Source organism: Callorhinus ursinus, unplaced genomic scaffold (genome assembly GCF_003265705.2).
Source record: "Callorhinus ursinus isolate GAN/ISIS: 27379988/994484 unplaced genomic scaffold, GSC_fseal_2.0 scaffold19, whole genome shotgun sequence".
In the NCBI taxonomy this organism is placed as follows: domain Eukaryota; kingdom Metazoa; phylum Chordata; class Mammalia; order Carnivora; family Otariidae; genus Callorhinus; species Callorhinus ursinus.
The window spans coordinates 624,812-642,755 of NW_027397081.1; the positions used below are offsets into that span (position 1 = coordinate 624,812).

Below are 17,944 nucleotides of genomic sequence, written 5' to 3' on the forward strand. Positions count from 1 at the left end.
CGGCTGACCCTGACGTGTATTTATTACTACCCATTAGGAATGACAACCACCTCCCCCCCCCCCCCCCCCTCCCCCCCTCTCCCCCCCTCCCTCCCTCCCTCCGGCTGCAAGCACTCCTCTGTCCTCTTGCCCTGATTCTGCTCAGGAGCATGCCCCCTTCCCTCTTGCCCACCAGGATCCTCTAGTTCCTTCATAAGGCCTGGGTCAGAACCCGTCCTCATTGGCCTTCTCGGGATTCTTGAAACGACTCAGAGCATAGAAACAAGACTGCTGTGTCTAGATAGCTTAAGTTAATTTCTGAGCAAATAGTTGCTTTAGTCCTCATAGAAAGTATAGCTGCAAATTTTTGCAACTAATGAGTATTAGTTGTCATTCCTAATGGGTAGTAATAAATACACGTCAGGGTCAGCCGCTGGGTCAGCGAGTGATGAAGCCCATCGTGTTCATGTGGAGGGTTAGCCTGCAGTGATGAAGAGGGTTGGGTGTCCATAGTTTTGGCCAAATGGAGCGATATAATACCACTGTCCAGGGCCACGTGAGAACAATGGCCATCAACCTTGTTTCCCCTGAATTTAATAACAGTAAAGAATTTGGCTTTTTGTTCCTCCAAATTGTCTTTCCTGTTAGCAGACACTAGAAAAGCTGTTTCAGAGTCCAGTTAACTTTTCCTGAGATCGTCACTCCTCTTTTTGAAATCCTAATTTTGAATAAACCGTAAATTCATTTAGGTGTTTTCTTGTGAATAAAAAATTTCATATTTTATTTTTAATAAGCATGTTGGAAACTCTATAAGCCTCGCACCCACATACTCTGATAGGTTATCTCATCTTTTTTATTTATTAAGGTCTCTGTAACTTGAAGAATGTTAAAATAAAGTTTATTACTTTAATTGACATTATAATTAATACAAATTATAGAAGACCTGATTCTAGAGATCTGTCAGAAAGAGTGTTGAATGCCAGGATAGTGCAGGAAACACCAAACTGCAAGTCTGTTCTGGAGATCATCTTTCAGAGTTCAGTGCCAAACAGTCCCCAGATCCGTGTGTACACATTTTTTTTAAGTAAAAAATGTTCTGAAGTCGAAGATAATTTGGTAAAGTGACACGCACATTACAAAACAGAAAGCATTTTAAACATTGGCTAAATGTTTTAAAATCCCTGCAGACAAAATGAAACATTCTGTGGCTGCTAGAAGCTGAGCTGGGAAGCAGGGGACAGCAAGGCCAGTCTTGAACATCTACAAGAAAGGGCTTTTCTCTCCTCTGTTTTTAAAATTGTGGACATACACTGCTATCACTAAGACAAACTATTTATTATAAGATGTATATTTTTAGAGTTACTCTCCATTTCTAAATGTGGATTTCTAGTTCACTAAACTAACCTTCCTTAAGCAAATCAATGACCCAGAGAAAAACAAGCAAACCTTCAGTCACAGGCCATGTGTCGCCGTGCTCACTAAAGACAAATTGCCTCAAGGAAGGAATTAAAGTTGATGTTGTGTTTTGTAGAACTTTCTATAAATGGAGTCATGATTGTTCACCTGTCACGATTATTGTGAGATTCACTAATGTTCTTCCTTTTCATTAACTAGAATTCCATTGGAGAGCTGTCTTGGGGTTATCTTTTCACTTATTGATAGACATTGGAGTTGTTCCAAATTTTGACTTTGTGGAGACAAATGCTTTGATTTCTCTTGGATACCCTAAGAATTCAGTAACCCAGAAATATTCTAAATGTTTCCAGACTACTGACTTCTGCTGCCTTTCTCCTTATTTTTCTAAACGATGTGAACCAAAATACTGATTTCATATGGGGCCAAAATACTTTAACTGTCATATATATATTATCTTGAAGTGTCTTTTTTGCCCAGTGGGAAATGATACTGCTATTTAGGTAAGAGGAGAGAAAGATAAAAGGACCAGTAGCTCATGGGTAGATCCCGGTCCATGTAAGTCCACTGTATAAAGCAGGCGAACTTGAGTTTTCCCTTATAAACTGTCCTGGAAAGTCCCCTTCAGACCACGCTGGGACCGTCCATTTTACTTACAGTGCAGAAAAAGCTGTGACTCCAAATGTGTCCCAGACCAGCTAAGATTTACAAGCTCAATGGGAAAAGTGGCCACATTTTTGTATTATTACGGAAGAATATGAGCTAAAAATACTTGCTTCATTTAGAAAAAGTCAAATACTCTAAAAGAACTTTTTGACCTTTGAAATACAGAAGCATGATTACATTTTGGCCAAATTTCCTATAACTCGTTTCTCCGTTTTTGAAAGTCTGTCAAACTATTTATTCTAACTACCTTTGGGAAAAAGAGAAGCTTAACAAACTTGTATTTTTAGCTTAGTATTCTAATTTTAGGCATTTGTTCAGAGTAAAAAACTCCTTAGAGATAGACATAACTTTCAACATGAACTGTTTCAACTGAAATCCGTTTTTAGAGACGATCCAATTATGTCCCAAAGCTTGTTTTTGAAACGGCTATGCCAGATTTACCCAATTACAAAATAATGTCCATATTCATCCAAAGTGTGTTTTGCTAAAACTACTTTATTGCACTAGAGTAAACTTACTCTGTATAGGTTTATATAGATATTTACAGGCTTTATTTTTAAATGCAGTATAATGGAGAAAAAGTTTCTATGGTATGTATTTTTTGGTTAAAAAATTCAGATTATGTAACGTCATTTCAGTTATGCAGATTATAATTATTTTTCTCTAAAGTCACTAGTAAAAGGTCTATACAGCTCTGAAGCAAATTTTCAGTATTCTTTTTCTAAAATCCTTAATTGTATGTAAATCTCTTCACCCTCACATTTCAGTTGTTGGCTAAGGGTACAAGGAACTGTGATGATTCCTGACAGTGAAAAGCCGTGATTTCCCTGCTCCTCGCTGGGAGCCGGTGGCGCCAGGAGGAGGTCTTCAGCTCCCTCTGACTCCGCCCTCCATTTCCTGTGGGATTTGATGAGGTGGAGGTGGATACTCCCCCAGATCTCCCCTTGGCACCTGCCTTCCTAGAGCTGTGTCCGTGCGGGGTGCGTGCGTACTTGTGTGGGAAGTGCACGTGTTTGTTTTTATAATCAGCTGAGCTCCAGTCCTGAGTCAGGGAGGGATCGGTGCATACAGTTTCCTTCCCCTGTTTTTGACAGTTTGTTTCAAATATCAACAGAATTTTTCCATCTTCCTTGTTGAATCCAGTGAAATAAATTACATTAACAACAGATGAAAATATTAACATTAAGAATTAATGAGTTGGGGAATGGGTTACCAAGTCAACTTTTAATTACTTAAAGCAGTTTTTTCTGATACTATGTTAAGAATGTATCCATTGGGGATAATATGTGGAAAAGTTAATATACCTCAGTAAAGCTGTTCAGAAATTACTTAGGGGGTCTTATCAATTGTGTTCTTTTTGCTGTAACTAGAAGTTTTGAAACTGAGCTGAATATTCATACCTTGATATGGTTTCTACAACCTGTGTAGACATGTCATTGTCCTCCTCATGTTGTATTTGTTTTCATGCCAGGTTCTTCCCTACTTGGTTAATAACGCTGACAACCTCCCACCACCACCAGTGGAGTAAAATGGCATTTTCTCCTTGACCCTTTCAGGCTCACTTTAGATGGGTCCCTAGATGGCTCTTAGTCATGGCTCCGATACAGATTTGATGAGAAGCATGTCTCTCTAGTCCTTCGTGGTCCTCGGGCATTTCCTTAGGCCTGTCTCCAAACTAACTTCCTTTGTGAGTCTAGAGAGTTGGTTCTGCACTTGGGCTGGCAGAAATTCAGTTGTCAAAGACAGCGACGCTTAAAAATTTGGCAGCTTCGAACAAGCAAAGTGGCAAAATCCAAAGTAGCACCTGACAGTAAGCTTTTAACTTCAAAAAATAATCTCGAAAAAGTGGGAACTTTGCAAAAAGAATAAAATAAAAATTTGTAAAAATAGTAACCAACTTATCAGTTATTTTAGTAATGCCTAACTGGTTGGTGTCATGTCCCGTGCTTGCTCTGCAGAAGCAGAAACAGGTGCATGCCTTTGACGAAAGTGAGCCTGAATGAGGCTCTTGTGGAGCTGTCTGCAGGTCCTCCTGGAGTTAGGAAGATCTGCAGCCTCCCCTTCACCCAGAGCCCAGGGTTTGAGTCATTTTCAGGTCTGCAACATAAATTCTTCAGAGCATCAGAAGTTACTCTTTTATGCTCCAAAACTGTGCGTTTATTTGGTGTGCCCTTCAGGGACAGAGGAGAAATAAATCATTACAATATTGTGTGATAAGTGCTAAGAGTATGTTACATACGTGCTCAAGACGGTTAAAGTCATCATGGAGAGTTGCGTGGGGAAGGGAACCGAGTCTGAAGTGGGAGGGAAGGAAGATGTGTTCTAGTCAAAAAGCGCACGTGGAAGGTCCTACCGCAGGCCTAGCGGTGGGGAGGGCACGCTCCCTGTGCTAGAGAACATGGAAATGGGGGGGTCCATGAGCTGGTGGAGAGCAGACAGGTGACAGGAACCCCCAGAAGCCACTGGCTGAGCGGGCTGGCCTTCAGCAGGAGGAGGGGAGAAACACCTGTTTTCGGTGAAGTTACAGACACGGTGTGGCTGAAGATGGCTTTGCAGGGAGCAGAAACGGGAGCAGCCGGAAAGCCAGACTCCTCGCTGGCCACAGTGATCTCTCTTAAATGGGGGGGAGGTGCGAATGGACCTGACTGCGTGGCACCTGAGAGCGTGTGCCAGATGCGGGCTGGGGACCAAGAAAATGTGAGGGAACGCTGCCCAAAAATCAGGGAGTGGTACTGAACACCCATTCAAGGCCAAAGGCCATTGATTTATAATAACAGTCTGGGTAGCTGTTGGATTTTTCTCTAGCATTTCTTAGCAGTTTCAGTATAGAAATGAAGGGAACACTTTTTTAACATTGATTCAAGGTGGCAATTTGATAAGATAGAATCATGTGTGTTTGAAGACAGGAAAGGCGCTCATGTGTGCTTCACATGATCCGCTCAGAGTTCAAGCTCGTTAGGGAAGGAGGAAAAGAAACCAGAAATTGGCCCATCAAAAGATGCTCAACATCAGTCCTCATCAGGGAAATATAAATCAAAACCAGGATGAGGGGCGCCTGGGTGGCTCAGTCGTTAAGCGTCTGCCTTCAGCTCAGGTCGTGGTCCCGGGGTCCTGGGATTGAGCCCCATGTCGGGCTCCCTGCTCCGCGGGGAGCCTGCTTCTCCCTCTCCCTCTGCCACTGCCCCTGCTCGTGCCCTTGCATGTGCGCGCGCGCACTCTCTCTCTCAGATAAAATCTAAAAAAAACCCCTACAATGAGATACCACCTCAGACCAGTCAGAATGGCTCAAATCAGCAGGAAACAGTTGTGGGGATGCGGAGAAAGGGGAACCCTCGTGCACTGTTGGTGGGAATGCAAGCTGGTGCAGCCACTCTGGAAAACAGTGTGGAGGTTCCTCAAACAGTTGAAAATAGAGCTACCCTACGAGCCAGCAGTTGCACCTCTGGGTATTTATCTGAAGAAAACAAAAACCACTAATTAAAAAAAAAAAACCACTAATTCAAAAAGATACATGCACCCCTCTATTCACTGCAGCATTATCTACAGTAACCAAGAAGTGGAGACGCCATGTCCATTCCCCTGTCACTCACTCACCAGCTTAAGTGTCCATCGAGAGTTGAATGGATACACATGTGTATGGATGTGTGCATCTTGCCGTTTGTGACAACCTGCATGAACCTGCAGGGCATTATGCTAAGTAAGATAAGTCAGAAAGACAAATACCATGTGATCTCACTCATAAGCAGAACCTAAAAAACAAAAAACCAAGCTTCTAAAAAGGACAGATTGGTGGTTGCCAGGGGTGTGCGGGAAGGGGGTCAAAAGGTTCAAACCTCCAAGTTACAAAATGGTGATGTAACATACAGCATGGTGACTGTAATTAATAATTATTAGCTATAGTTAATACTGCATAATAAATGCATATTTAAAAGTTGCTGAGAGAATAAATCTTGAAAGTCCTCATTCTAAGAAGTATTTGTAACTTGATGGGTGGTAGCTAGACAGATGGTTGTGGTCACTTCACAGTGTGTACTAATACAGTCATTCTGTTATACTTGAAACTAACACAGTCTTGTATGTCACGTACACCTCAATGTATTTAACATTTTTTTGGAAGATTTTATTTATTTGAGAGAGAGAACACAAGCAGGGGGAGGGGCAGGGTCAGAGGGAGAAGCAGACTCCCCCTGAGCAGGGAGCCCGACGTGGGGCTCGCTCCCAGGACCCTGGAATCATGACCTGAGCTGAAGGCAGACGCTTCACCGACTGAGCCACCCAGGCGCCCCTCAATTTTTTTAATTGAAAAAAAAAAAGCCAATCAACTGGAATAGGAGAGAGAAGGAAGTAGAGTCCCTGAACTTGGAGGGAGGAAGGGTGGGGCAGCGGTCATGCGGGAGCTGGGCCGGAGGAGACAGTGTCCCAGGAAGTGGGATGAACGCGTGCATGGTTTTGGCGGAGCCAGCACGAGCATTCCGAGTGCTGCCAAAGTGGGGTCCGTGGTGTTGCCGGCAGCACTCAGTGGCCGGTGGCTGTGCGGGCGTGGTGCCGGGGTGGTGGGCGGGGGGGGCTACGCACGCAGGCGCAGCGACGTGACCAGTGGTCTTCATCCCAGACGGGACTGCAGCCGGAAGCCACCTGGTCTTGGGGGGGGGTTCAGATGGTGGAGGTGAAGGTCGCTAGGACCCTGAAGGTCGAGGAGCTGTCATGTTGAGTGAACCATTCACCCAGCAATTAGTGTGTAGATAACTCAGGTACCAGCATGTCTTAGAACTACTGTAATATTGAAATGGTAATGAGCATAAGTGGTATTTTAAGATATTTGCAACTACAGTAGGATGTGAAAATGCTGTCCACTAATGAACAGTCAGAGGTACAGCAAATGCGACCGTTTATTGGCTATATTTGTGTTTGAAGAGAATGCTGAATTTCAGGTTAGAAGTGCGTGAAAATGAAGGTGAATCTTCACCCAAGTTCACCTCTGGGTTCTGCCATGAGCCTCTGGTTAAGAAGCCCTGTGTAAAGGACGGTGAATTCAGCGGGCAGAACCCTGAGTAAAAAGCAGTGGTTTCTGCACGGGGCGGAATTCATGGTGTAAGGGGTTGAGGGTGCAGAGCTCAGACCGTTTTCCTGGTGGGCGTGCCTCCGTGAGCAGCCGGTAGTGTTCTTTGCGGTCAAAAGCCACATTTCAAGTCAAACCAGAAAGGCCAAGGGAGAGGGAGCCTGGGGAGCCTGTGCTCCCACAGACAGAAGGGTCATGGGAGCGTGAGAGGCCCGGGCGGAGGAGGTGGTGAGAAAGGACGGAGCAGCGAGGAAGGTGTCAGGACAGTTGGAGGGAGGTGAGCCGGCTTCGAGGTCCTGGACTCTCTGGAGGCTGAGGCGGGCCCTCTGGGCGCATTTGGGTGATAGCAACCCCCCAGTCTTGGCCGGCAGTCCAGGTGGAGTCCTGCTGAGAGATTGTCGGGTGGCTCTGAGCACAGCTCGAGATGGTGGCCCGTGAGGTCGGGGGGGACACTTAAAGCAGGGGTGCCGCGGCGGGGGCACCGGGGGCCCACCGTCATCATCCAGGGCCGTTTCTCCGACTTCGCTTCGGCACGGACAGAGTCAGATGAGGGTCGGTGAGTAGAAATGAACTATAAGAAGCACTCTTTTCTGAAAGACCACACTTGCCATCCTGCCCCATAGGACGGGTTTGGGAGGGTCTGCCAACGTAAGAGAAATAATAAAATGAAATTAGGTAATCCAGCAAATCCAGTCTGGGGTTCATAAGACTAGATAAACTTTTGAGTTTAAGTAACTTAATTGTGGAAGAACTTGGTCTTTCTGACCAGGTAGCTTGTTAGCTTTGAGTAGGTGTTTAACACCTGAACTCTGCATACTTGGCACTGTCAGGTGCATTTTATTTCTGTAAATCAAGCAGTGAATTTGTTATCAGTAGACTGATTCTGTTTGTGTTGGTTTTTTCTAGGAATTAGCTCTTCGTAGCCAGTTACCGACACTGGAGCAGGATGGTGGGACTCCAAACCCCGTGCCTTCCCCTGGGATGTCTCAGGAACTGAGAACAGTGACCACCAGTGGCTCGGACCCCTTTCTGAACAGGTGGGTGGGAGCTGCCCCTGGGCAGCGTCTGAGAAGGGCTGTGGCTTTCCCATGAACCCCCACAGTGCCTGGCACAGCCGTGGGGGCCACACACCGTGCTGTAAGTGGCCTTCTCCACAGATGGCGAGTACCGTGGGGCTCCCGGGGGAGGACACGTTCCTGGTCACGTGTCTGCTTCTGTCTGCACTGTTGACAATCCATGATTTCACGTGGCAGAGTCGTGAAGGATCACATGGGTGCCTTCGGTGACAGCATTGTGCTTGAGCTCACTGAGGCCGGCGTCTGCGGGGCCCCCACCCCCCGGGAGGAGCTTGCCACGGGGTGTGGGACCTGTGTCTCCCCGCAGTAGCTCCTGAGGGCTGTAGCTCAAGGACATGAAATAGAAGGTTGTGCCTCCTTCACACACATGCATGTGCACACACATGCCCACACACGCACGCACCGCCATCACAGGCAGGGTTGGCTTAAAGATGCTTTTCAGTGAGTGCACACAGACCTCACCTTCACGTACGGAGCTGTGTTGAGCGCTGCAAGCCAACAGGTCTTTGCCTGAAAAGCACTTAAAACTAAGGTTTGACGACAGTGTGTCCTTTTAGGCTGTGAAATATTGATGGGGTTTCAGTTTAAGAAGTACGGAACAAATACTTTCTTGTCTTTATACTTTTGGTTTTTGGGTTTTTTAAACCAGTTTTAAACAATGCACTTTTAGGGGCACCTGGGTGGCTCAGTCGTTAAGCGTCTGCCTTCGGCTCAGGTCATGATCCCGGGGTCCTGGGATCGAGCCCCGCATTGGGCTCCCTGCTCCGCGGGAAGCCTGCTTCTTCCTCTGCCCCTCCCCCTGCTTGTGTTCCCTCTCTCGCTGTCTCTCTGTCAAATAAATAAATAGTCTTTAAAAAAATAAAAAACAATGCACTTTTAAAAACATTTAAAGGTACTTTGGTTTAAGAAATCTATTATACTATGCTTTCATTTCTCACCAGATAAATTGAAAACTTCACAATCTTAGAAAAACAAAATTTCTCTTACCCTACCAAAACATTTAGTACAATAGAATTTCCATCGTTTGAGCAGTCCTTTTTTTTTTTTTTTTAAGATTTTATTTATTTGTTTGACAGACACAGCAAGAGCAGGAACACAAGCAGGGGGAGTGGGAGAGGGAGAGCAGGCTTCCCTCAGAGCAGGGAGCCCGATGCGGGACTCGATCCCAGGACCCTGGGATCATGACCTGAGCCGAAGGCAGACGCTTAACGACTGAGCCACCCAGGTGCCCCAATCGTTTGCTTAGTCTTGGGGTTGGGGCTGGGGGCCTTGTTTCTTAGGTTTGATTTTGAAGGCCATCTAAAATGTATTTTAAGTTTGTATTTACTCTTCTGACACATACAGTTTAAAGTCCTGCCGAAGTTTGTATGGACACAAGGTTATAGTTCTGACCTTAACTGACGTTAATTAGGAAAGGTCAGAGCCACAGAACTTTTTTTCCCCCCACAAGGAGAATTTCCGATCAGTATAATTCCAGTGTCCATCTGAGGGCCTGTGGAGCTCCAGGGGTAAAATTAGACTACACAGAAAAGCGGACATATCCCCTGGTAATCATTTGTGAAGATTCTTCCTGAGAACGTTTGAGGGGCGCTGGGCTGTTGCTGGAGATTCTGTTTTCTGGTAAAGATCACAGGTTCTTAGTACAAGGGCAGAATCCTCTGTTGACTCTGTGTCACCCCCCCAGTTTCTGACATACTCATCCGCCTGGAACATTTGTCTGTCAGGAACCCTTGGCGGTTTCCCCGTTGTCTGCTACTGGATTCGTACGTATCCCGTGGGCTCCACACACTTGTTACCCCCACTCGCCACCAAGCTGACTCAGCCCTGCTGCAGCATCCCCCTGTCTCCCCTTTACCCTGAGACCCGTCATGGTCAGGTCCGGTGTCCCCCTCCACGAACCTTTTCCAAGCTCCCCCTCTTGGTTCTCGAAGCACTTTGCTCTTGGGGCGCCCGGGTGGCTCAGTCGGTTGGGCGACGGCCTTCGGCTCAGGTCATGATCCTGGAGTCCCGGGATCGAGTCCCGCATCGGGCTCCCTGCTCAGCGGGGCGTCTGCTTCTCCCTCTGACCCTCCCCCCTCTCGTGCTCTCTCTCATTCTCTCTCTCAAATAAATAAATAAAATCTTTAAAAAAAAAAAAGCACTTTGCTCTTGAGTGTGATTCGTTAACGTACGTCTTCATCTCTGTCCTCGACGGTATGCATCTCAGAAACTGTCACCTGTAGGTTTTTGTTGTTGCCTCTATATCCCCAGGGCCTGGGCTCATGCCTGTCCCGCGTGTTTGTGGGATGAGTGGGCCATGGGCCGTGGGCAGGGAAGTGGCCCCCATGCTTGTCCCCTGGTGTGGACAGAGCTCCACACAACGATGCGAGCTCAGCTCTTCTGCACCAGGGTCTCCAGTGTCCGGTGCGTGACGTGCGACGTGCCGTAGGAGTAGAGGGGCCTCCAGGCCCTTGTCGCAGCTCAGGGCTCGGGATGGGATGAAAATAGACCACATCCTGAGGCCTTCTCCAGAGCAGCACCACTGTGTGCACACAGCCTTCGAGGCACATTTGTGTTTTCCTGGGTCTTTGGGAGGCTTCTGGCAGAAGCGTGAGAGTAATCGGGGTTTCAGTAGAACAGCGAGGGGAGGGAGGACGGAGCCGCCCCTGTGGGGAATTAGGGAAGAAGTTTGGGGGATTGAGCTTTCAACTTCGAGCAACTGTTAAAGCTGAGCAGTTTCTTGTTTTTTGACTTTTGTGTGAGCTAAACGGCTGCTTTCGTGTCCGAGCTTGGAGGAGAGTGAAAGTCACAGTCAGAGACCGTCTAGACTGCACACGTTAGCTGTCGGATTTTCTGGAATTGGCAGAGCCCCGAAGTTCCCAGCCTGCCGTGTGCACGGTACTGGCTCAGGAAAGTGTTGTGTGTGTGCAGGAGGGTTCTCATCACATGTGGCTGTGACTTCATTTAGCCCAAAGTTAAAATCTGTCTTCACTCATATTTTTCTGTTTTTCCTGGAGGTGTGTGCCTTAGAGTCGTTCATGTTGTTGTTTTAAATCTCTGTCCTTTCACTGGAACTCTAAGGACTCCTCTCTCATGCTGAGCTGTGTGGGTTTTTTTCCCCTAAACAGAAGAAGTAAGGAGACGTCTCAAGGCTAGGGGAGTTCTTTTCTTTTTTTCCTATTTTTTAAAAGCTTTATTTATTTATTTTAGAGCACATGTGTGAGTTGGGACAGAGGGAGAGAAGGTCGAGCAGACTCCCCGTAGAGTGCGGAGCCGTTTGCGGGGCTTGATCTCACAACCCAGAGATCCTGACCTGCTGCGTAACTGACTGAGTCCCCGCAGGGCCCCAGGGGACTTCTTAGCTCATTGGCAGTGACTCCTCTCTTTGGGCCCAGTCCAGAACGGACTTCTCGTTCTTTGATTTGGGTTGACTTTTCCGTGGCTTGAAGTCTCTGCCTGAGTCTGGTGCGGGTCTGTGTTCCCACCACTGCCTGTTTCCTTGGGAAAGGAGACTCTGTTGCCTTGGGAAACGGAGACCTTGAAATAAGTGGGCCGTGTGGATCCCCCGGCTTCAGACGGTATCACAGAGAGAACACCCACCCACACAGACAAGTGTCTGTCTGCGAGGAGGCTGCGAGCCTATCTTTTTTTCTTTTCTTGCCACCAGACCCAGCCCCATAGTAGAGGTCGGGGTCCCTTCAGGCTGCCCGTCTCGCCCCGCCGAGGGCTGCGTCTGAGCCCTGGCAAAGGGGGTGGGTGCTCGTTCCGTGCGCAGAGGTGTTCACGTTGAAAAGTTGAAAATGGACTCGTTGGAACTGCCGGTCTTTAACGCCCCTGTTTTGTAGTGGCACCTACCATTCGCGGGACGAGAGCACAGACAGTGGGCTGAGCATGAGCAGCTACAGCGTCCCTCGGACCCCGGACGACTTCTTGAACAGCGTTGACGAGATGGACACAGGTGGGCGTCCTCCCAGGCTTGGTGGTCGGCCTTCAGTGACACAGGTGTTGTCGCCGGGACTGGGAGCAAAGGTTATTGGGAAGAAAACCAGTCACGAACCCCGTAAACTTCCGCTCCGATCGAGCCTGCTTTATGGCAGTTTGCAGTTAAAGTGTTTTCCCAGTTTTTAAACACAGCGTCGCTCTGTTTGAACACAGCTGGTGATGGGACTTACTTCATCACTTAGGAACCTGAGCTCGCTGGCAGGGCAGTGGGGGCCCCTCTCGGAAGTCCGTTGTCACGGACCTGTGTGGATTTGGTGTCCGTGTCCCCCTCCCCTGGGGTTTCTGGTCTGGCGTAGTTGTTGGGGGCTCAGGGGAGCAGGGGAGTCAGGGAGCCGCTCCCCCTGGGGCTTGCCTGCTGACCCCTGATTGCCCCGCACTCCGGGCACCGATCGGCTCTCCGGCCAACAGCTTCTCAGAGTGTTGGGTGTGTCTTTTCTGCCTGTGCTCACCAGCCCTTCCTCTTTGCTCCCCTAAATCTTCACTCACCCCCAGGTGCCCCTGCACACCTGGCCCTTTCCCATCGCACTGTCCTTGCCCCTCTCTCCCCATTGCTCTGTTCTCCAAACCCCTGTGGCTCTTACTGGTTTATGGCTGCTGAAGCTCTAAGGAATATGCTGTTGTGTTCAGGAACGGTGTCATGGCAGGTACAGCAGGGACCCCCGGAGGAAAGCTAGAAGATTTGTGTAGTCATGGACTTCAAGGAGGCTTGTTTTGCTGTTGGGAATGGGAGTCTTCAAGAGCAGAATGCGGTTTTCATCCAGTGTCGTTATGTTAGTATTCCGCTAAGGGCGCTTCAGGGAAAGGGGTGTGTCCTGATGTTTGTATCTGATCTTACTACAGCGTGTGTTTCTGGGGGAGTCGGCAGTGATGCTCTCGTGTATAGCGGCCTGGCCGTCTCCTTGCTGGAGATAATGTTTTGAGGGATTTTTATTTCTTTCACGAGCCCCTTTAGTGCCGAGCACATAGCAGTAAGCACTTGAGCTGTTGCTTCAGTATATGAACAAATGTGGAAGCAAAGGTAAACTTGGCACTATTTTGTTTTCTGCAAGTTGTTTAGCCTAAAATAAACCCTGGGCGTTGGCTCAGGAGGTCAGTGGGGAGCGCTTTCCTTTCTCTGTGTTTCCAAATGCCTGCATACTAGAGCTCTGATGGTAGCTTTTCGAAAGGGACCTTATTCTCTTTTCTCTGCCCCAACCAGGTGACACTATCAACCAAAGCACCCTGCCCTCCCAGCAGAACCGTTTCCCAGACTACCTAGAAGCCATTCCGGGGACGAACGTGGACCTTGGCACGCTGGAGGGAGACGGGATGAACATCGAGGGAGAGGAGTTGATGCCGAGTCTGCAGGAAGCTCTGAGCTCTGACATCCTCAATGACATGGAGTCCGTGTTGGCTGCCACCAAGCTCGATAAAGAAAGCTTTCTTACATGGTTGTAGGGCTCTCAGGTAGACTGAATTCCCAATCTGTGAAGGATCTAAGGAGAAGTTTCCCAGTAAGCCAGTCGCGGTCTTCTGGCTAATAGCGACAAAGATGAACAGACGTCCCGCAAGAAGACTCTCTGACCCCCTGTTGTCCCTCCTTGTGCATTGCTGCTGTTGACGTGTTGCTGGCCTCTTTCTCAGTTGGCTCTGAAGAATCAAAACCTGTCTGCTTCTTTTACCGTTGTAACTACTGTCTGTTCTGGGGGCCGGGGGAGGTGAGCCTGTTCGGATGATGGATGCCATTCCTTTTGCCCAGTGAGGTGTTCCCGATCGTTGTACTAAATGCTCAGACTTGGAAGTGAACCGCTTCACGTCACAGCATTGGCCTTGATCAGGCAGTTGTTTCTTTGGCCGCCAAGCCGAAACTGTTGCATCGATGTTCCGTACTTCATGCCGATTGGATGCGCAAGCGGAAACCAAGGCTGAAGACTGTTTTACTTTCAGTGGTTTTTCCCCTCCTAGTGCTATCATTAGTCACATAGTGACCTTGGTTTTATTTTAGGAGCTTATAAGGCAGGAGACCGTTTCCATAGAAATATTAATTATTGCCACATACTCTAGGATAGGTTTTGGTGGGTTTTCTTGTGGGTTTGTTGTTGTTTTGTTTTTGTTTTGTTTTGATTGGTTGGGTTATGTTTTTTTTGTTTTTGGTTTTTGTTTTAGTGTTTTTTTTTTTTTTCCAGAACCTAAGACAAATTACCATAGTAGCCACTCCATTTATAGTTTAGCTTTGGGGCAGTTATTGTAGTTCCTTCGGTAAAATCTACATTTCCTGATTTTTTACCATCTTATTTAAATCTTGATTATCCGCTCTCTCTCTATATATACCCACACACACACACTTATAATGTTTATAATAGTGTGATAGCAGAATGTATCTTTTTTTTAAGGTTTCCCTACTTTCCAATTTATTTTAAAACAGTAGTTTTGAATGTATGCATTTAGAATACGTGACTAGTAGTTTCTATCCCACAGGTAGTGTAAATCTGGTTGGGGCAGTCTGCAACATTAGAGGTAGCTGAGTGTTCTAGAAAGGGCCGTTGTCACGGACAGTGTCTAGAGTACTGTATGCTCTCTGGGCACACAGTACTGTCTGATGAATTTGGAAGAAGCAAACAAGATAAGGCTTTATTTTCCCCTTGACACTCCCTTGGACTAATTTTGAGCCTCGATGGGAAATCACTAAGTAGGTTCACAATGTACATGACAGAAGTAAGCTTTACATAGTGGGTTACCTTCCTTTAGCTTTGGAAATTTACCGTGGCCCTAGTTTTGGAAGTAAATTCTAGTCCTTTAGTTCTCGTTTGTAACAAACACATTAAAGACTACATTGAAATATTGCCTACAAGATTGCTGTTACTTAAAAAACACTTGCTCCTACTTCTCTATGCTGAGAATTGACCCTGGACAGTATATAGGATCCTGCCAAGGTTGTGAGTTAGCTGGTGAAGTGATCAGATTAATAAATGTATATCGGTAGTTGAATTTAGCAAAGAAATAGAGATAATCATGATTATACTTTTATTTTTACAGGAAGAGATATAACTAGAGTATGTGTCTACAGGAGTAATAATAATGGTTTCCAAAGAGTATTTTTTAAAGGAACAAAATGAGCATGAATCAACTCTTCAGTATAAGCTATGAAGGTAACAGTTGGTTGTGAATTATAGTGGCACCAGCTGGTACCTCTGTGATTAAGGGTCTTTCAATATTTCTAGAATAAGCCCTTATTTTCAAGGGTTTATAACAGACATGAAAATCTTTTTTCCTGGCTAAAACTGCTATGGAAAGCCTCAGCTCGGGAAGATAGATTTTTTTTTTTAATTACAAAATCTGAGTGTTTTGACCCTTTAGTTGAGAGGACTGCAAAAGTTGGGAGTGAGAAATTTATATTAAGTACTTTCAGTGCTCAAAAAATGCAATCACTGTGTTGTATATAATGATTCATGGGTCGACCATTCGTAATTATTGACTCTAAGGCTTTTTATTAAGAAAACAGCAGGAAGAGTAAATCTTGAATTAAGTCTGAGGGGAAATGGCCACTGTGCAGATTCATTGATTTTTTTTTTTTTTTGAGAGCAATAATGAAATTCTACCTAGAATGCATAACTGAGTATATGGATGATCCAGCGTGGTGTTTTTTTTTTTCTCACGTGCTGCAGATCAGAGCTACTTGGAAGGAGCGCTTACAGTCTGCCAGTAAGCCACAGGTTAAGATCGCATCTTAAACATCAACAGGGTAGCTTTAGACTAGGGGGCGGGTGGGAACGTGGGAGGGGTCGTGAGGACTTAGGGGGACCTTGATAGAGAACCTGATAAGCTCCTTTTTTTCCCTGTAAAGACTTGTCTTGCATCTTGCTGTAATTGAAGGCAGTTGTTCCCAAAAGTTCAGTCAGTTGAGTGTGTCCACAAAACGGGAATACAGAGTTCGTGTCCCCGAGACTCTGGTTTGCCCGGTCACCCTGCACCGGGGTACCCGACCGCGCCCTCTGCACTCACCTGAAGGACACGTAGCAGTCCTTCCTCTTTCTGAATTTGAATCACAGCCTTGATGTGGTCTTTCTTCTTCTGTGTCCTTGTTCCTAATGTTAACGTGTTTAACTGCTTCTTGGTTGTATTGGGTAGCATCGGGATAAGATTTTAACTGGGTATTCTTGAATTGCTTTTACAATAAACCAATTTTATAATCTTTAAATTTATCACTTTTTACATTTTGTGTTCTTTTCAGTTAGGGCTTCTTAGATCTGCTTATGTTGATGGAGGACTCTGATTTGGAGTTTCAGATTTTCCAAAGCACTACTTGTGGTCATAACTATTTTCTAAATATAGTGCCTTTTTTAGAAAAGGCAAAAAAAGAACATTAAGGAAGTGACTTTTATATACAAATAATATTGTTGTTTTAAGTATTCATATGAAATAGATGCATCCTATAGGGAGCTTGGCAGAAACACTGAAAAATAACCATAATTAATTGTAACTCATAATTCGTACCAGTCCGTGTTGAAACTCACAGTGCAGAGGTGGGAGGTGGTATCCAGTGATTAACAACTTCATAGTTTTTGCACATCTGAGAGAGGAGTGCTCAGATGAATTTTGTCTTCGGCAAGCATATTTTTATAAGAATTGTGGGTGTGCCTATTTTAACAATTGTTTTCTGTATCATGAAAAGTATTCTCCACAATTTAAATGTTTTATATTAGAGAACTCTTTAATGCACACTTGTCAAATTTATATATATAGTACCCATATTACCTTTTTATTTTTTTGTTTTAGATGTGAGAGCATGCTCATGTTAGGTACTTACATAAATTGTTACATTGTTTTTTCTTATGTAATACCCTTTGGTTTGTTTATGTGGCTCAAATATATTCTTTCTTTAAACTCTTCTTTGTTGTTTTTAACGATTGATATATTTAAGACTTTTTTGGCTTCTTCACGGTTTAATGGAACAAGTGTCTGAGAAGGAAATGGAAGGTGGTTGTCGTGACTGGTACGCAGGTCTAAACAGGAGGTCGGTTTGGCATTTGGGACTCGGGAAGTACGGTATCCTTCTTTGAACCTGACGCTCTGTGCTCCTCGGGCCAACCGTCCGGTGTCCGCAGAGGACAGATAACTGCTCGGAGAAACTGAGGGGGCTTCACAGTCTTTCCAAAATAGCCTGTGGTTTTATTTCTCCAGAATACTTTCTCATGGTCTCCAAAATGTAACACTTATATTAGTGAAAATAGTTGCTGTTTTATAAATAAAAACATTCACAAATTTAGGTGGTAGGTCCTGAACTTTAAGAAGTGGATTTGACTGTCTTTGACCATTTATTTGTGTACTTGTGTAACATCTTCAGTCTTTGACACACATCAGTTTTACTGAGGGAAATCTGAAAACTTGCTGGTTTCTGACATATACTTTCTTTACAACAGAGGCGCACTCACTCTGCGGCCCTTGAAATGGATCCTGTTCCTTGTCTGAAATGCAGTGGGGGTGCATCTTGGCTCAGAACCGGATCCTGTGTCTGGCGAGGCGGCTGTGCCGAGAGGCAGCGGGCTTTCTGTGGGGTGGCTTGAAGTCCAGTCGCGGGCGGCCACCCTCCTCCTGATCCTGCGGGTCAGAACTCTACACCCTGCAGATCACTGGCTTGGCCGTGTGAGGCAGCAGGGTCTGCGCAAATGTAGGTAATTGGGTGTGGAAGCGTGCCCTCTAGAGAGAACAAGGGTGTGCATTCTAAGTGTTTGGCAGGGCCTAGTAGTCCTACTTAGAACCTGATACCGAGTAATATACTTTTTTTTTTTTT

General features: G+C 46.0%; 1 protein-coding gene across 10 annotated transcripts in view; it reads left to right on the top strand.

Annotated features, from left to right (window-relative positions):
- Positions 1–17,042, top strand: part of YAP1 (Yes1 associated transcriptional regulator) — a 111,540-nt gene extending 94,498 nt beyond the window's left edge. For all 10 annotated transcript variants that reach the window (XM_073903644.1, XM_073903651.1, XM_073903647.1 and 7 more), the window contains 3 exons: positions 8,024–8,154; positions 12,018–12,130; positions 13,373–17,042. In XM_073903644.1, coding sequence (XP_073759745.1) covers positions 8,024–8,154; positions 12,018–12,130; positions 13,373–13,611 — 483 coding nt within the window. In that variant the 3' untranslated portion in view covers positions 13,612–17,042. The remainder of the gene's footprint in view (positions 1–8,023; positions 8,155–12,017; positions 12,131–13,372) is intronic.
- The last annotated feature ends 902 nt before the right edge of the window (positions 17,043–17,944 follow it).